This window comes from Oncorhynchus kisutch, linkage group LG10 (genome assembly GCF_002021735.2).
Source record: "Oncorhynchus kisutch isolate 150728-3 linkage group LG10, Okis_V2, whole genome shotgun sequence".
NCBI lineage: Eukaryota > Metazoa > Chordata > Actinopteri > Salmoniformes > Salmonidae > Oncorhynchus > Oncorhynchus kisutch.
Genome location: NC_034183.2, coordinates 5,556,061 through 5,576,975, shown reverse-complemented (window position 1 = coordinate 5,576,975; position 20,915 = coordinate 5,556,061). Strand labels below are relative to the sequence as shown.

General features: G+C 42.4%; 1 protein-coding gene and 1 pseudogene across 1 annotated transcript in view; both read left to right on the top strand.

The window, feature by feature from the left end:
- pidd1 (p53-induced death domain protein 1) overlaps nt 1-4,850 on the top strand; it is a gene marked incomplete at its 5' end in the record, with an annotated part of 29,805 nt that extends 24,955 nt beyond the window's left edge. Inside the window, 1 exon segment of the mRNA XM_031832832.1 lies at nt 1,974-4,850. Within this exon segment, the coding sequence (XP_031688692.1) occupies nt 1,974-2,262 (289 nt within the window).
- Nucleotides 4,851-10,679: 5,829 nt separating this feature from the next.
- The window catches only part of LOC116375758 (mitochondrial glutamate carrier 1-like), an 83,720-nt pseudogene continuing 73,484 nt past the window's right edge, over nt 10,680-20,915 (top strand).

Sequence of the window (20,915 nt, the reverse complement as noted above, 5' to 3'; positions counted from 1 at the left end):
CCCTTGCTCGGATTTCATCAACCTTGTTGTCAAGAGACTGGACATTGGCAAGAAGAATGCTAGGGAGTGGTGCACGATGTGCCCGTCTCCGGAGTCTGACCAGAAGACCGCTTTTCCCTCTTTTTCTGAGTCGTTTTTTTGGGTCGCTGCATGGGAACCATCCCGTGGCACTGGTTGTAAGGCAGAACACAGGATCCGCATCGCGAAAAACATATTCTTGGTCGTACAGGTGGTGAGTTGACGTTGATCTTATATTCAGTAGTTCTTCTCGGCTGTATGTGATGAAACCTAAGATGACCTGGGGTACTAGTGTAAGAAATAACACGTAAAAAAACAAAAAACTGCATAGTTTCCTAGGAACGCGAAGCGAGGCGGCCATCTCTGTCGGCGCCGGAAGCAACTCTGTCGGAGTTGAGGCATGCGAAAGCTGCTCTAACTCAACCTGGTTTGCTGTGCGCTCTGTCGCCGGCTAAGGGGAAGAAGACTGAGGGTGGCCTCTGCCTCGGTCAAGCACCGTTTAACCTCTCTTCCCGGACTTGGTCGACGATCCGGTCTTATGTGGACGGGGGATCAGGTTGGGCTAAACAGAGCTGCATAGTGTGCTAGCCAGGTTAGCTGACTCGTCAAGTGCCAACTAGCTAGCTGCCAGGTTAGCTCTCGTTTAGCTACTTCCTATATCTCTCTCATTTAGCTATTTCCTATATTGCTCTCGTTTAGCTACTTCCTATAACTCTCTCGTTTAGCTACTTCTATAGCTCTCTCGTTTAGCTACTTCTATAGCTCTCTCGTTTAGCTACTTCTATAGCTCTCTTGTTTAGCTACTTCTATAGCTCTCTCGTTTAGCTACTTCCTATAGCTCTCTCGTTTAGCTACTTCCTATAGCTCTCTCGTTTAGCTACTTGCTATAGCTCTCTCGTTTAGCTACTTGCTATAACTCTCTCGTTTAGAATACGTAGCATCGAGTCGCTTGGTTATTCTAATCGGACCGAGCTGTGGTCAGAGAGATTATCGAGACCTAAGGAAGAGGTCATCAAGGACAACAATCACCCGAGCCACTGCCTGTTCACCCCGCTATCATCCAGAAGGCGAGGTCAGTACAGGTGCATCAAAGCTGGGACCGAGAGACTGAAAAACAGCTTCTATCTCAAGGCCATCAGACTGTTAAACAGCCACCACTAACATAGAGTGGCTGCTGCCAACACACTGTCACTGACACTGACTCAACTCCAGCCACTTTAATAATAAATAATTGGATGTAATAAATGTATCACTAGTCACTTTAAACAATGCCCCTTTATAGAATGTTTACATACCCTACATTACTCATCTCATATGTATATACTGTACTCTATACCATCTACTGCATCTTTATGTAATACATGTATCACTAGTCACTTTAACAATGCCACTTTATATAATGTTTACATACCCTACATTACTCATCTCATATGTATATACTGTACTCTGTACCATCAACTGCATCTTGCCGATGCCGTTCGGCCATCGCTCGTAAACACGAGACATCCCCATAGTTGTGTTGTACCTTATTGACCTCCTTCAGGGAACATAGTTATATTCACAACTGTACGTTTTCTCCTGCTGGTGTCTGTCTGTCTGTCTCTTTAGATTCCCTATTGGTTACATAGAGGGCATTTTGGTTACAGGAAAACCCTACATTTGTAGAAGCCCTTACAGATACCTCTCTCTCTCTTGCTCTCTCCTTCTTTCTCTTTCCCTTTCTCTCTCTCCATCTCTCTCTCTCTGTCTGTCCTCTCCTCTCTCTCTCTCCTCTCTCTCTCGCCATCTCTCTCTCGCTCCATCTCTCTCGCTCCATCTCTCTCTCGCTCCATCTCTCTCTCGCTCCATCTCTCTCTTGCTCCATCCCTCTCTTGTTCCATCTCTCTCTCTCTCTCTGTCTCTGTCTGTCCTCTCTCTCTCTTTCTCGTCTGTCCTCTCTCCCCTCCCGCCTCCAGAGACAACCTAGGGGCCGTGGTGTTGGAGATGCTGTTCCACTGGGCCCGGGGTCAGCAGCAGGAGGGTGTTGGGTTGCGTTCCGCTGGAGGTCCAGGCCAGCAGGGTATTGGTGCAGTGCCCAGGTTGATAGATGCCATGGTGGAGAGTGGCAGGAGGGACTTGGCTGAGGAGATTAAAGACATAGTGAGGCTAGGAACCCGGAAGTATAATGAGTCACTGAGGAGGGTGGGCCTAGAAGAGGAAGAGAAGAGGCATTCAACAGACACAGATCCCTCACCTTCACACTGAACCAACTGACAGAGGGAGTATAGAGAGTCACTGAGGAGAGTGAGATTACAGGAAGAGACCACCTCATCTTCACACTGAGGAGAGTGAGATTACAGGAAGAGACCACCTCATCTTCACACTGAGGAGCGTGAGATTACAGGAAGAGACCACCTCATCTTTACACTGAGATTGCAGGAAGAGACCACCTCATCTTCACATGGAGGAGAGTGAGATTACAGGAAGAGGAGATGACTGAACTGATCCCTTCATTCTGAAGCAGGAGACTGAACTCATCCCTTCTTTCTGAAGCAGTAGACTGAACTCATCCCTTCATTCTGAAGCAGGAGACTGAACTCATCCCTTCATTCTGAAGCAGTAGACTGAACTCATCCCTTCACTCTGAAGCAGTAGACTGAACTCATCCCTTCTTTCTGAAGCAGTAGACTGAACTCATCCCTTCATTCTGAAGCAGTAGACTGAACTCATCCCTTCATTCTGAAGCAGTAGACTGAACTCATCCCTTCATTCTGAAGCAGGAGACTGAACTCATCCCTTCATTCTGAAGCAGGAGACTGAACTCATCCCTTCATTCTGAAGCAGTAGACTGAACTCATCCCTTCATTCTGAAGCAGTAGACTGAACTCATCCCTTCATTCTGAAGCAGGAGACTGAACTCATCCCTTCATTCTGAAGCAGTAGACTGAACTCATCCCTTCATTCTGAAGCAGTAGACTGAACTCATCCCTTCATTCTGAAGCAGTAGACTGAACTCATCCCTTCATTCTGAAGCAGTAGACTGAACTCATCCCTTCATTCTGAAGCAGGAGACTGAACTCTGGGGATCAAACACTGGGGTTTAAAGTAACTATAGTTTCTATGAAATGTGACCTATAATTAATTACGATATGAGTGAAATAGTCTTCCTTCTTAATAGTTTTATTTAAATATGTTAAAAAGCAACTTTTCTGTGTTGTAATGGTGTGGGAGTATATGGTCATTGAAAATATTCACGCAAGAACGCTGATTGGATATAGCAAAGCTTTTCTCTTTAAACTTTCTGTTTTTAGATACAAGTGTGAGGTAAGGTTTTTAATGTGTTTTGTCTCCAATTTATGCTCTGGCCACAAATACAACGATAGGATGAGTCAACAACATTATTTGGGTTTAAGTTAACAGAATATGAACTTTTTTTTTTCTTTTTCCGCTGGACAGTTACTTGAAGCCCATGGAAAGCCTTAGGCCGGACCAGCCGGTTCTGCAGTGGAAAGCCTCAGGCCGGACCGACTGGTTCTGCAGTGGAAAGCCTTAGGCCGGACCAGCCGGTTCTGCAGTGGAAAGCCTCAGGCCGGACCGACTGGTTCTGCAGTGGAAAGCCTCAGGCCGGACCGACTGGTTCTGCAGTGGAAAGCCTTAGGCCGGACCAGCCGGTTCTGCATTGGAAAGCCTCAGGCCGGACCGACTGGTTCTGCATTGGAAAGCCTCAGGCCGGACCAGCCGGTTCTGCGGTGGAAAGCCTCAGGCCGGACCGACTGGTTCTGCAGTGGAAAGCCTTAGGCCGGACCAGCCGGTTCTGTGGTGGAAAGCCTCAGGCCGGACCAGCCGGTTCTGCAGTGGAAAGACCAACAACTGTGTCACTCAGCTGCCAGGCTTGAGAACAAGACCATCCACTGTAGAGAGACATGATCAGACTGAGCTGAGAACCATCAGCTGTAGAGAGACATGATCAGACTGAGCTGAGACCATCAGCTGTAGAGAGACATGATCAGACTGAGCTGAGACCATCAGCTGTAGAGAGACATGATCAGACTGAGCTGAGAACTATCAGCTGTAGAGAGACATGATCAGACTGAGCTGAGAACCAGACCCTGAACCATTTCAGTTGTGTGTTCCAGCCTTGCTCAGCTGCAGAGATGGTGGCTACACACTAGGTACAGATGGCCGTCTTACACTTGACTAACTTGAACACCCGCCGTGAGTGGTATGGTCTGGAAAGTGTGTACCACAACCCAGCCGCTCTAATGGTGGCTGTTAGAACCGTGGCACAGAGGAGAAGGAAAACAACATATGCTGCTGACAGGGTTTGGGTCCATTTCAATTCCAGTTCATTCAAGAAGCACACTGAAATTCGAATTCTCTTTTTAGGTTTTCAATTAGGAAAATGTGGAATTTGAATTTTGTTTACTTTCTGAATTGAAATGAAATTGACCCCAACCCTGTTTGTTGGACTGATGTCCTATTCAAATCCTAGCACCTCTTATTGGACAATGTGTTCTTGACTTGCTGATAAACAGATGAAGGAATGGACTCGTCGCTCTTGTGTTCTTGTCCTGATATTTGTGGCATCATTCCTGTCAGATATACAATATACACCTGTTGAAATCACCAGAGGAGGTCTTTGTAAACCTCATGTTGCCTCTGAGCTGAACTCTGAAGTGATTAACTTGTGATATGATTTGCCTAAGATGTTATGATACAGTGCCTTGCCAAACTATTCATCCCCTTGCTGTTTTCCCCCTATTTTGTTGCATTACAACCTGTAATTTAAATGGATTTGTGTTTGTAATGGACAAAATAGTGAAATAAAAAAAATCACTTGAATTCTAAAATATAAAAAACTGAAAAGTGGTATGTATGTATATATGTACAGTATGTATGTATGTATGTATGTATGTATGTATGTATGTACAGTATGTATGTATGTATGTATGTATGTATGTATGTATGTATGTATGTATGTATGTATGTATGTATGTATGTATGTATGTACAGTATGTATGTATGTACAGTATGTATGTATGTATGTATGTACAGTATGTATGTATATATGTATATACTGTATGTATGTATATACTGTATGTATGTATGTATGTATATACTGTATGTATGTATGTATGTATGTATGTATGTATGTATGTATGTATGTACTGTATGTATGTATGTATGTATGTATGTATGTACAGTATGTATGTACTGTATGTATGTACAGTATGTATGTATGTATGTATGTATGTATGTACAGTATGTATGTATGTACAGTATGTATGTATGTATATACTGTATGTATGTATATACTGTATGTATGTATGTATGTATGTATGTATGTACAGTATGTATGTATGTACAGTATGTATGTATGTATATACTGTATATACAGTATGTATGTATGTATGTATGTACAGTATGTATGTATGTACAGTATGTATGTATATATGTATATACAGTATGTATATATGTATGTATGTATGTATGTACAGTATGTATGTATGTATGTATGTACAGTATGTATGTATATATGTATGTATGTATGTATGTATGTATGTACAGTATGTATGTATGTATGTATGTACAGTATGTATGTATGTACAGTATGTATGTATGTATGTATGTATGTACAGTATGTATGTATGTACAGTATGTATGTATGTATGTACAGTATGTATGTATGTATGTATGTATGTATGTATGTACAGTATGTATGTATGTATGTATGTATGTACAGTATGTATGTATGTACAGTATGTATGTATGTGTGTGTGTGTGTGTGTGTGTATGTATGTATGTATGTATGTACTGTATGTATAGTATGTACAGTATGTATGTATAGTATGTACAGTATGTATGTATGTACAGTATGTATGTATGTATGTATGTATGTATGTATGTATGTGCTGTATGTATGTATGTATGTATGTACAGCATGTATGTACAGCATGTATGTATGTATGTATGTACAGCATGTATGTATGTATGTACAGCATGTATGTATGTATGTACAGCATGTATGTATGTATGTACAGCATGTATGTATGTATGTACAGCATGTATGTATGTATGTACTGTATGTATGTATGTACAGCATGTATGTATGTACAGCATGTATGTATGTACAGTATGTATGTACAGCATGTATGTATGTACAGTATGTATGTACAGTATGTAGTGTATGTATGTACTGTGTATGTATGTATGTATGTATGTATGTATGTATGTATGTATGTACTGTATGTACTGTATGTATGTACTGTATGTATGTACTATGTATGTATGTATGTACTGGATGTACTGTATGTATGTATGTACTGGATGTACTGTATGTACTGTATGTATGTACTATGTACTGTATGTACTGGATGTACTGTATGTACTGTATGTATGATTGGAGTATCTGTCCATAGGACCACTTTAAGCCGTACACTCCACAGAGCTGGGCTTTGCGGAAGAGTGGCCAGAAAAAAGCCATTGCTTAAAGAAAAAAGTAAGTAAGCACGTTTGGTGTTCGCCAAAAGGCATGTGGGAGACTACTCAAACATATGGAAGAAGGTACTCTGGTCAAATGAGACTAAATTTGAGCTTTTTGGCCATCATGGGAAACGCTATGAGAACACAATGAAGCATGGTGGTGGCAGCATCATACTGTGGGGATATTTTTCATCGGCAGGGACTGGGAAACTGGTCAGAATTGAAGGAATGATGGATGGTGCTAAATACAGGGAAATTCTTGAGGGAAACCTGTTTCAGTCTTCCAGAGATTTGAGACTGGGACGGAGGTTCACCTTCCAGCAGGACAATGACCCTAAGCATACTGCTAAAGCAACAATTGCGTGGTTTAATGGAAACATTTAAATGTCTTGGAATGGCCTAGTCAAAACCCAGACCTCAATCCAATTGAGAATCTGTGGTATGACTTAAAGATTGCTGTACACCAGTGGAACCCATCCAACTTGAAAGAGCTGGAGCAGTTTTTCCTCGAAGAATGTCAAACATCCCAGTAGCTAGATGTGCTAAGCTTATAGAGACATACCCCAAGAGACTTGCAGCTGTAATTGCTGCAAAAGGTGGCTCTACAAAGTATTGACTTTGGGAGGCGTGAATAGTTATGGATGCTGAAGTTCTGTTTTTTTTTGGTCTTATTTCTTGTTTGTTTCACAATAAAAAATATTTTGTATCTTCAAAGTGGTAGGCATGTTGTGTAAATCAAATGATACACCCCCCCCCCCCCCCCCCCCCCGAAATGTCCAGGTTGTAATGCAACAAAATAGGAAAAATGCCAAGGGGGGTGAATACTTTCGCAAGTCACTGTATGCCTAAGAGTTTTGTATTGTCTATGAGTTGTCTATGAGTTGTGTATACCTCTACTTGTATCATATGTATTTGTACTCAAATGTTCTGTAAGTAAACCATGATGATGGTTTCCTGTAAATGTCTGTTACCTCGATTCTCTACTCTATTCCTGTAAACGCCTGTTACCTCGATCCTCTACTCTATTCCATGATATTCTATTAGACCAGGCGATGGTAGTCCATGCCTTCGGCGTCCCTATCAAGTGTCCCCTCGATTCATCATCTTTCATTTTCCTCTTTTTATAGTCAAGGTCATTGGGTTTAGGATAACCGTCACAACGATGCCTTGTGTCTCCCTCCTTTTCACCGTTCTACTGCGAGACGTTCAGGGAACTGGCAAAATGAAGGAAACACTTGAGTTAAATGAGGGACACGACTTGTATTGAAAGCTTCCACACAGGTGTCAAATCAAATCACATTTTATTTGTCGCATGTTCCGGAATACAACAGGTGTAGTAGACCTTACCGTGAAATGCTGAATACAACAGGTGTAGTACCTTACAGTGAAATGCTGAATACAACAGGTGTAGTAGACCTCACAGTGAAATGCCGAATACAACAGGTGTAGTAGACCTCACAGTGAAATGCTGAATACAACAGGTGTAGTAGACCTCACAGTGAAATGATGAATAAAACAGGTGTAGAACCTTACAGTGAAATGCTGAATACAACAGGTGTAGTAGACCTTACAGTGAAATGCTGAATACAACAGGTGTAGTAGACCTTACAGTGAAATGCTGAATACAACAGGTGTAGTAGACCTCACAGTGAAATGCTGAATACAACAGGTGTAGTAGACCTTACAGTGAAATGCTGAATACAACAGGTGTAGTAGACCTCACAGTGAAATGCTGAATACAACAGGTGTAGTAGACCTTACAGTGAAATGCTGAATACAACAGGTGTAGTAGACCTTACAGTGAAATGCTGAATACAACAGGTGTAGTAGACCTCACAGTGAAATGCTGAATACAACAGGTGTAGAACCTTACCGTGAAATGCTTAGAGGCTATATACAGGGGGTACCGGTACAGAGTCAATGTGGAGGCTATATACAGGGTATTACGGTACAGAGTCAATGTGGAGGCTATATACAGGGTATTACGGTACAGAGTCAATGTGGAGGCTATATACAGGGTATTACGGTACAGAGTCAATGTGGAGGCTATATACAGGGTGTTACGGTACAGAGTCAATGTGGAGGCTATATACAGGGGGTACCAGTACAGAGTCAATGTGGAGGCTATATACAGGGGGTACCAGTACAGAGTCAATGTGGAGGCTATATACAGGGTATTACGGTACAGAGTCAATGTGGAGGCTATATACAGGGTGTTACGGTACAGAGTCAATGTGGAGGCTATATACAGGGGGTACCGATACAGAGTCAATGTGGAGGCTATATACAGGGGGTAGCGGTACAGAGTCAATATGGAGGCTATATACAGGGGGTACCGGTACTGAGTCAATGTGCAGGGGTACAGGTTAGTAGTGAGGCTATATACAGGGGATACCGGTACTGAGTCAATGTGCAGGGGTACAGGTTAGTCGAGGTAATATGTACATGTAGGTAGGGGTTAAGTGACTATGTTTAGATAATAAACTGAGAAGCAGCAGTGTAAAAACGAAGGGGGTGGCAATGCAAATAGTCTGGGTGGCCATTTGATAATTGTTCATGGGGGTAGAAGCTCTTAAGGGGCCTTTTGTGGTTCCTGAGTTAATTAAGCAGTTAACATCCCATCATGCTCAGGGTCATGTTCACGTCCCATCATGCTTTGGGTCATGTTAACGTCCCATCATGCTCAGGGTCATGTTAACGTCCCATCATGCTCAGGGTCATGTTAACGTCCCGTCATGCTCAGGGTCATGTTAACGTCCCGTCATGCTCAGGGTCATGTTAACGTCCCAACATGCTCAGGGTCATGTTAATGTCCCATCATGCTCAGGGTCATATTAACGTCCCATCATGCTCAGGGTCATGTTCACGTCCCATCATGCTTTGGGTCATGTTAACGTCCCATCATGCTCAGGGTCATGTTAACGTCCCATCATGCTCAGGGTCATGTTAACGTCCCGTCATGCTCAGGGTCATGTTAACGTCCCGTCATGCTCAGGGTCATGTTAACGTCCCAACATGCTCAGGGTCATGTTAATGTCCCATCATGCTCAGGGTCATATTATAGTCCCATCATGCTCAGGGTCCTGTTAACGTCCCAACATGCTCAGGGTCATGTTAACGTCCCAACATGCTCAGGGTCATATTATAGTCCCATCATGCTCAGGGTCCTGTTAACGTCCCAACATGCTCAGGGTCATGTTAACGTCCCATCCCAACATGTTAACGTCCCATCCCAACATGCTCAGGGTCATGTTAACGTCCCAACATGCTCAGGGTCATGTTAACGTCCCGTCATGCTCAGGGTCATGTTAACGTCCCGTCATGCTCAGGGTCATGTTAACGTCCCGTCATGCTCAGGGTCATGTTAACGTCCCGTCATGCTCAGGGTCATGTTAAAGTCCCATCATGCTCAGGGTCATGTTAACGTCCCAACATGCTCAGGGTCATGTTAACGTCCCGTCATGCTCAGGGTCATGTTAACGTCCCGTCATGCTCAGGGTCATGTTAACGTCCCAACATGCTCAGGGTCATGTTAACGTCCCGTCATGCTCAGGGTCATGTTAACGTCCCGTCATTCTCAGGGTCATGTTAACGTCCCGTCATGCTCAGGGTCATGTTAACGTCCCGTCATTCTCAGGGTCATGTTATCATCCCATCATGCTTAGGGTCATGGTAACGTCCCATCATGCTTAGGGTCAGTGACTGAAGGAGGGCTCTCAAAGGAATATAGAGGGTGTGTCTCAGTCACCAGATCTCAGTGACTGAAGGAGGGCTCTCAAAGGAATATAGAGGGTGTGTCTCAGTCACCAGATCTCAACCCAATTTAAGACTTATGGAATATTTTGAAGCAGCGCCCGAGACAACATTTTCCACCACCATCAAGAAAACACAAAATTATGGAATTTCTCGTGGAAGGATTTGTGTTTCGTATCCCTCCAATAGATTTCCAGACTTGTAGAATCTATGCCAAGGTGCATTGAAACATGGCCGCGGTCGATGTTTGGGGTGTCGGGTTGATGCATTTTTTTCTCTGACGTGCAGAATGTAATTTTTTGGGGCCTGCACTACCGAAGGCTATATCGGTCTGCTAATACTGGACTAGTAAAGGCCCAGTGCACCACTTTTGTGAAGATAATTATTATTTAAAAAAATATATAAAAAAAATCATATTTTTTTATTCTGATTTTTCACGGGGCGGTGCATTGAAGTTGTTCTGACGGCTCATGGTGACCCAACTCCCTATTAAGAACCTCCTTTATTTTTCACGGTTACCTCGGCTGTACACCTTTGCAGTCACTGGAAATCTACCGGCCACTAGAGGACATAGATCCTCATTTTCTCTTTATATATATATATTATATATATCTTCCATCATCACCCCTTCTCTTCTCCCTCCCACCCCTTCTCTCTTCCTCTCTCCAAGGGACACAAATGCTAGTAACACCGGCAGGTTAGCAAGCAGGCTGCCAGCAAGCGAGAAGGACACGAGAGGAAAACGGTTATTGTCAACCCCAGATATTATCCATCTAAATGAACGGAAACTGCACAACACGGTATGTGAATAGTGCGTGCTATCTTAATCTAACCATTTCGGATAAAGCATGTCTTCATGGATAACGGAGAAATAGCGCGTTGTGATATTAGGCTAACCTCAACTACCTGATAAATATAGGATGCATTTTTTTGTTGTTGAGTTTAGAGAATAGAGAAAGGTTGTAATGCATGTGTCGTGAGTACCCGGTTGTTAACGTTTCATCTAATTCCAACAATCTGTTCTGAGCAACGGCGGTGCGCTGCTACCCTTCCTCTTCTGTCAAAAGAGCCAATCGTTTCCCGTTATGTGGCAGGATATGATTCCCTGGTTGTGATTTGACATGAATACAGTTTTATTTAGGTCATATGGAAGATGATTGAAATAACGGTAACAATACCGGTAGCCTATCAATTGAAATATCGGATGATTATTGCGGGGATGTAGTCTACCGTAGGCTACGATGATAGTGTAGTTTAGGTAACATCCAATACCACTAGAAGTAGCCGTGAGGACACGGATTTAATCTCTCCTTGGTAATAATTTAGCAGCACATTTGCTAGGAAATGCCGATTTGGTGAACATGTTGGTTTGCTAGCTTCGACCGGGTCGAGATGTGTTTTTATCCCCGGATTAGCGCTTCGACAGGGGGATATACATGTTTCCCCTGCAGTCCCAGGAGACCTCGGAGGCGTAACGACTGTCGTGTGACAGCCTGCCTGAAGCCGATTTCAGACACAGGCGTGTGTGTGTGTGTGTGTGTGTGTGTGTGAGAAAGAGAGAGAGAATCGGGGACTATGAGCTCTGCGCATGTGTATAGAATATGGAACTGAAATTGCTGGCGTCGTGATCGTTGCGTAATTGCCTGCGTGCATAGTTTGGCGTATGGGTTATCATATTCATTATGCTACATTCCCGACTTAAAGCATGATTTATAGCACGCCAGACAGTGCAGGACTGCTGTGTTACTAGTCCCAGTCGTGTGTCAACCATTCTATTGCAGCTGTGAAATAATTTATGAATCGTGTCCTTGGCATGACACCCTGAACGGTCAATGTCTTAGTTTGAATGAAAAGATGTCTCATGTGGTTAGACCTACTTCACCTACAGTCCATAGAGAATTATCCACATGTTTGTCCTTTGGGTGTTTTAGCTATAAAATATATTCAAAATATAAGTATATACAACCTATGAGTAGAACGTCCTCACAGCAGTCAGTAGGCTATTGTATCTGTATGCTACTGCTGTTGTTTTTACATTCCATTGGAATGAGGAGCAACTCTGCAGAAAGGCCTAGAACTAAACCTCATATGTGTTGCTATCTCTATCTGTCTGTCTGGAAGATAAATGGATGTGTTGCCGGCCAGTGAGAGGAGACATTGAAGGCCACACAGTGTCTAGTAGCAAAGACAAATACATAAAAAAAAAAAAAACACAAGGCAGTTGATTCTCTCTGTCTATTTGTCACCGTAGGGGCGATCCATCAATGATGTTCATAGAAATTAACAGACTGAAGCTTCTCAATTAGAGGCTTGATAGGTCTATACCTCTGTCCAGATGTTGAATATAGAGAGAGGCAGACAGAGAGAGAGAGGCAGACAGAGAGAGAGAGGCAGACAGAGAGAGAGAGAGAGAGAGAGAGGTAGAGAGACAGCGAGAGAGAGGCATACAGAGCGAGGTAGACAGAGGGAGAGAAACAGCAAGGCAGACAGAGAGAGCGGTGCAGACAGAGGGAGCGGGCAGACAGAGAGAGCGGTGCAGACAGACAAACAGAGAGAGATCGAGAAAGAGGCATACAGAGCGAGGTAGACAGAGGGAGAGAGATAGCGAGGCAGACAGAGGGAGCGGGCAGACAGAGAGAGCGGTGCAGACAGAGGGAGCGGGGCAGACAGACAAACAGAGTGATCGAGAGAGAGGCATACAGAGCGAGGTAGACAGAGGGAGAGAGATAGCGGTGCAGACAGAGAGAGCGGTGCAGACAGAGGGAGCGGGGCAGACAGAGGGAGCGGGGCAGACAGAGAGAGCGGTGCAGACAGAGAGAGCGGGGCAGACAGACAAACAGTGATCGAGAGAGAGAGAAGCACAGACAAAGAAGGGAAAAAAGGCAGACCGAGAGACGGACGGACGGACACGCAGAGAAGGGAGAGGTCGATTGTAGACACAGAGAGAGAAATAAATTAAAAGAGTGATTCCGTAGATGGGTATTAGGTTTATAATCCTTTCTCTAGAGCAGGAAGAGGAAACAGTAATCTGATTGATTTATGAAACCGCAAATATGATCCTTCCTGGTGCCTGACTCTTGTCTAGTAGCTTCTATGTCCATAAATATAATCACACTCAAACCTGAGAGACCGTGACATCTCGAACGCGGGTACGGTACACGGTGCTCTTTCAAAAAAAGAGAGAGATATAGTGATTCAACAGTAGTGATTGAGAATTGTCCTCGGGGACACCAAGGTGGTGGGTTCAATTCCTACAGGATTCATGTAAATACTAAAACATGTAAGAACTGTAAATCACTTGGATAAAAGTGTCTACTAAGTGGCCTACATGTTATTAGATGCCAAATAATATCAAAGATTTAAGGCATGTCTGGTATCTACTGTAATCAACTGTAGTTTAATGATAACATGACAATAAATGGTCTGTGTCTTTGTCAACAGCTGGTGTGTGATCACTAATATTAAGGAAGTCTCGAGGTTCTGCTCGCCTAAGGTAGAGTATCTCATGATAAGCTGTAGACCACACTGTTTACCAAGAGAGTTTTAATCTATATTTTTCCGTAGCTTATACTAGTTCTAACATTATTGTTGTTAACTAGTATGTAGACCTACATGTTGCTGGTACTGTCGTAGTTGTATGGTTCAGATGATGTTTCTAATATGTCATGTTTGACTACATAGCTACATGTTACAACTGTGACAGTAAAATCGTTCTCCAGATGGATTCTAGTGGTGAGTCAGTGTTGAATCTCTCTCTCTCTCACACACGTCAGATAGAAAACTATTATCCCTGCGTGGGAGTGCGTTCCTGGTAGGACTAATAGATATTAGTTCAGAGGATTGAGAGAGCCAGAGAGAGAGAGACAGACAGAGGGAGGGGGAGGTAGATATGGAGGAGGGAGGGGGAGGTAGATATGGAGGAGGGAGGGGGAGGTAGATGTGGAGGAGGGAGGGGGAGATGGAGGGGGAGGTAGATATGGAGGAGGGGGGGGGGGGGTAGATATGGAGGAGGGAGGGGGAGGTAGATATGGAGGAGGGAGGGTGATATGGAGGGGGAGGTAGAAATGGAGGAGGGAGGGGGAGATGGAGGAGGGAGGGGGGAGATTGGAGGTGGAGGTACAGTGCCTTGCGAAAGTATTCGGCCCCCTTGAACTTTGCGACCTTTTGCCACATTTCAGGCTTCAAACATAAAGATATAAAACTGTATTTTTTTGTGAAGAATCAACAACAAGTGGGACACAATCATGAAGTGGAACAACATTTATTGGATATTTCAAACTTTTTTAACAAATCAAAAACTGAAAATTGGGCGTGCAAAATTATTCAGCCCCTTTACTTTCAGTGCAGCAAACTCTCTCCAGAAGTTCAGTGAGGATCTCTGAATGATCCAATGTTGACCTAAATGACTAATGATGATAAATACAATCCACCTGTGTGTAATCAAGTCTCCGTATAAATGCACCTGCACTGTGATAGTCTCAGAGGTCCGTTAAAAGCGCAGAGAGCATCATGAAGAACAAGGAACACACCAGGCAGGTCCGAGATACTGTTGTGAAGAAGTTTAAAGCCGGATTTGGATACAAAAAGATTTCCCAAGCTTTAAACATCCCAAGGAGCACTGTGCAAGCGATAATATTGAAATGGAAGGAGTATCAGACCACTGCAAATCTACCAAGACCTGGCCGTCCCTCTAAACTTTCAGCTCATACAAGGAGAAGACTGATCAGAGATGCAGCCAAGAGGCCCATGATCACTCTGGATGAACTGCAGAGATCTACAGCTGAGGTGGGAGACTCTGTCCATAGGACAACAATCAGTCGTATATTGCACAAATCTGGCCTTTATGGAAGAGTGGCAAGAAGAAAGCCATTTCTTAAAGATATCCATAAAAAGTGTCGTTTAAAGTTTGCCACAAGCCACCTGGGAGACACACCAAACATGTGGAAGAAGGTGCTCTGGTCAGATGAAACCAAAATTGAACTTTTTAGCAACAATGCAATACGTTATGTTTGGCGTAAAAGCAACACAGCTCATCACCCTGAATACACATCCCCACTGTCAAACATGGTGGTGGCAGCATCATGGTTTGGGCCTGCTTTTCTTCAGCAGGGACAGGGAAGATGGTTAAAATTGATGGGAAGATGGATGGAGCCAAATACAGGACCATTCTGGAAGAAAACCTGATGGAGTCTGCAAAAGACCTGAGACTGGGATGGAGATTTGTCTTCCAACAAGACAATGATCCAAAACATAAAGCAAAATCTACAATGGAATGGTTCAAAAATAAACATATCCAGGTGTTAGAATGGCCAAGTCAAAGTCCAGACCTGAATCCAATCGAGAATCTGTGGAAAGAACTGAAAACTGCTGTTCACAAATGCTCTCCATCCAACCTCACTGAGCTCGAGCTGTTTTGCAAGGAGGAATGGGAAAAAATGTCAGTCTCTCGATGTGCAAAACTGATAGAGACATACCCCAAGCGACTTACAGCTGTAATCGCAGCAAAAGGTGGCGCTACAAAGTATTAACTTAAGGGGGCTGAATAATTTTGCACACCCAATTTTTCTGTTTTTGATTTGTTAAAAAAGTTTGAAATATCCAATAAATGTCGTTCCACTTCATGATTGTGTCACACTTGTTGTTGATTCTTCACAAAAAAATACAGTTTTATATCTTTATGTTTGAAGCCTGAAATGTGGCAAAAGGTCGCAAAGTTCAAGGGGGCCGAATACTTTCGCAAGGCACTGTAGATATGGAGGAGGGAGGGGGGAGATGGAGGAGGGAGGGGGAGGTAGATATGGAGGGAGGGGGAGAGGGGAGATGGAGGGAGGGAGGTAGAGAAGGAGGGGGGAGGGGGGAGATAGATATGGAGGAGGGAGGGGGGAGATAGATATAGAGGAGGGAGAGGGGAGATGGAGGAAGGGAGGGGGGAGATAGAGAAGGAGGAGAGGTAGGTGGGTCACAGCGAGAGACGTCGTGATTGGTTGAGGAAGGGGGTGGAGCGTGTGGAGGGGGAAATGGAAACAGATTTGCTGTGTTCATTGCTCTCTGTAGACCACATCTCTCCTTCTCTCTACATCCTCCCACCAGTCTGTTTCAGATTTAAAACCATTTTACACTGAGATTTGTTCTTTCTGCTTCACCAATTCAACTCTGATTGCTGAAGAACGTACATTTGAATGTAGGCTACCCTGTAAACGCATAACTTGCACGCAAGCAAGGCAACACACATGCAAATAAAATACAATTTTATTGGCCACATACACATGGTTAGCAGATGTTAATGCGAGTGTAGCGAAATGCTTGTGCTTCTAGTTAAGACCGTGCAGTAATATCTAACAAGTAATCTAACAATTTCACAAGAACAACCTTATACACACAAGTGTAAAGGAATGAATAAGAATATGTGATGGCCGAACGGCATCGGCAAGATGCAGTAGATGGTACAGAGTACAGTATATACATATGAGATGAGTAATGTAGGGTATGTAAACATTATATTATGTGGCATAGTTTAAAGTGACTAGTGATACATTTATTACATCCAGATGTGGTCTGTTATCAAGGCAACACAAACATAATGTCAGTACAATATGCTGATGAGTTTTGGCATCATTACAGTAGTACCTACATACTGTAATAACGAAGTACCTAAATACAGTGACAACTAAGTACCTAAATACAGTAATAACTAAGTCCCTAAATACTGTAATAACTAAGTCCCTAAATAGCCATAGCACTATTTAGTCATGTTTTCACAAATATCTCATACTGTGGCGAGGTGGTTCTGTAATGTTCCCCTCACTAAAACCCACATTGTCACTATTTTAGACCTGACACACCTGTAGTTCAGTGGACAAAGAGTGAATCACAGGGCGAGAGGGGCAGTCAATTAGCTGTAATTATGTTCCCCTCATTAAAACCCACATCAATATATTAAAACCTGACGCACAGACTTATCAAGCCACCAGTTGTTGACACATATCAGTGGACAACTCCTTTATGTTGTTAACCAACAACTCCTTTATGTTATTAACCAACAACTCCTTGATGTTATTAACCAACAACTCCTTGATGTTATTAACCAACAACTCCTTGATGTTATTAACCAACAACTCCTTGATGTTGTTAACCAACAACTCCTTGATGTTGTTAACCAACAACTCCTTGATGTTGTTAACCAACAACTCCTTTAAGTTATTAACCAACAACTCCTTTAAGTTATTAACCAACAACTCATTTATGTTATTAACCAACAACTCCTTTATGTAATTAACCAACAACTCCTTTATGTTATTAACCAACAACTCCTTTATGTTATTAATTAATTAACCAACAACTCCTTGCTGTTATTAACCAACAACTCCTTGATGTTATTTACCAACAACTCCTTTATGTTGTTAACCAACAACTCCTTTATGTTATTAACCAACAACTCCTTGATGTTATTAACCAACAACTCCTTGATGTTATTAACCAACAACTCCTTGATGTTATTAACCAACAACTCCTTGCTGTTATTAACCAACAACTCCTTGATGTTGTTAACCAACAACTCCTTGATGTTGTTAACCAACAACTCCTTTAAGTTATTAACCAACAACTCCTTTAAGTTATTAACCAACAACTCATTTATGTTATTAACCAACAACTCCTTTATGTAATTAACCAACAACTCCTTTATGTTATTAACCAACAACTCCTTATGTTATTAATTAATTAACCAACAACTCCTTGCTGTTATTTACCAACAACTCCTTGATGTTATTTACCAACAACTCCTTTATGTTATTAACCAACAACTCCTTGATGTTATTAACCAACAACTCCTTGATGTTATTAACCAACAACTCCTTTATGTTATTAACCAACAACTCCTTGATGTTGTTAACCAACAACTCCTTTATGTTATTAACCAACAACTCATTGATGTTATTAACCAACAACTCCTTGATGTTATCAACCAACAACTCCTTGATGTTATCAACCAACAACTCCTTGTTGTTATTAACCAACAACTCCTTTATGTTATTAATTAATTAACCAACAACTCCTTGCTGTTATTAACCAACAACTCCTTTATGTTATTAATTAATTAACCAACAACTCCTTGCTGTTATTAACCAACAACTCCTTTATGTTATTAATTAATTAACCAACAACTCCTTGCTGTTATTAACCAACAACTCCTTGATGTTGTTAACCAACAACTCCTTGATGTTGTTAACCAACAACTCCTTTAAGTTATTAACCAACAACTCCTTTAAGTTATTAACCAACAACTCATTTATGTTATTAACCAACAACTCCTTTATGTAATTAACCAACAACTCCTTTATGTTATTAACCAACAACTCCTTTATGTTATTAATTAATTAACCAACAACTCCTTGCTGTTATTAACCAACAACTCCTTGATGTTATTTACCAACAACTCCTTTATGTTGTTAACCAACAACTCCTTTATGTTATTAACCAACAACTCCTTGATGTTATTAACCAACAACTCCTTAATGTTATTAACCAACAACTCCTTGATGTTATTAACCAACAACTCCTTGCTGTTATTAACCAACAACTCCTTGATGTTGTTAACCAACAACTCCTTGATGTTGTTAACCAACAACTCCTTTAAGTTATTAACCAACAACTCCTTTAAGTTATTAACCAACAACTCATTTATGTTATTAACCAACAACTCCTTTATGTAATTAACCAACAACTCCTTTATGTTATTAACCAACAACTCCTTTATGTTATTAATTAATTAACCAACAACTCCTTGATGTTATTTACCAACAACTCCTTTATGTTATTAACCAACAACTCCTTGATGTTATTAACCAACAACTCCTTGATGTTATTTACCAACAACTCCTTTATGTTATTAACCAACAACTCCTTGATGTTATTAACCAACAACTCCTTGATGTTATTAACCAACAACTCCTTTATGTTATTAACCAACAACTCATTGATGTTATTAACCAACAACTCCTTGATGTTATCAACCAACAACTCCTTGATGTTATCAACCAACAACTCCTTGTTGTTATTAACCAACAACTCCTTTATGTTATTAATTAATTAACCAACAACTCCTTGCTGTTATTAACCAACAACTCCTTTATGTTATTAATTAATTAACCAACAACTCCTTGCTGTTATTAACCAACAACTCCTTTATGTTATTAATTAATTAACCAACAACTCCTTGCTGTTATTAACCAACAACTCCTTTATGTTATTAATTAATTAACCAACAACTCCTTGCTGTTATTAACCAACAACTCATTTATGTTATTAACCAACAACTCCTTGCTGTTATTAACCAACAACTCCTTGATGTTATTAACCAACAACTCCTTTAAGTTATTAACCAACAACTCCTTTATGTTGTTAACCAACAACTCCTTGATGTTATTAACCAACAGGCTCTCTCTTTCGCATGTTTTATCTGTTTCAGATATCCCCTCAACGTCTACCGGCCAGCGCTTCAGCCACAAGCAAACTGACTGACTGATAGAAACAAATACAGTTTGAAAAACGAACAAAGAGCTGACAAGCAACGTGTCTCCATTAATAGACTAGAGAAAGAAACACACAACAGATGTCCTGATTGGCTCAAACCTTCAGACAGACGGGCAGTTGTATTGTGGAACACATCAACACAGAGAAATCAAATGGCTGACAAGCAGATCAGGTTAGCATGCATTAGCTGTTAACATTTAACTCTGGTGTCTCCCTCAAATGTCACCCTATACCCTATATTGTGCACTTTTATGCAGGCCCTGGTAAAAAGTAGTGCACTGTATAGGGAAAAGGGTGGCATTTCAGACACAACTTGTGTATAAGAAAACAGATCTGAAAAGTGATAGATGTGATGTGCAGCGATATTTCACAGCAGCATCATTTCTCTCCTTCTTCGCCCTAATTCCTTCTCTTCCTTCTCCCTTCCCCTCTCTCTTCCTCCTCTCTCCATTTCCCTTCCCCTCTCTCTTCCTCCTCTCTATCTCCCTCCCATCTTCCTTCCCCTCTCCCTTCCTCCCTCTCTCTTCCACCTCTCTCCATCTCCCTTCCCATCTCTCTTCCTCCTCTCTCCATCTCCCTTCCCCACTCTCTTCCTCCTCTCTCCATCTCCCTTCCCCTCTCTCTTCCTCCTCTCTCCATCTCCCTTCCTCCTCTCTCCATCTTCCTTCCCCTCTCTCTTCCTCCTCTCTCCATCTCCATCTCCCTTCCCCTCCCTCTCTCTTCCTCCTCTCTCCATCTCCCTTCCCCTCCCTCTCTCTTCCTCCTCTCTCCATCTCCCTTCCCCTCCCTCTCTCTTCCTCCTCTCTCCATCTCCTTCCCCTCCCTCTCTCTTCCTCCACTCTCCATCTCCCTTCCCCTCCCTCTCTCTCCTCCTCTCTCCATCTCCCTTCCCCTCCCTCTCTCTTCCTCCTCTCTCCATCTCCCTTCCCTCCCTCTCTCTTCCTCCTCTCTCCATCTCCCTTCCCCTCCCTCTCTCTTCCTCCTCTCTCCATCTCCCTTCCTTCCTCTCTCCATCTCTCCATCTCCCTTCCCCTCCCTCTTCCTCCTCTCTCCATCTCCCTTCCTCCCTCTCTCTACCTCCTCTCTCCATCTCCCTTCCCCTCTCTCTTCCTCCTCTCTCCATCTCCCTTCCCCTCTCTCTTCCACCTCTC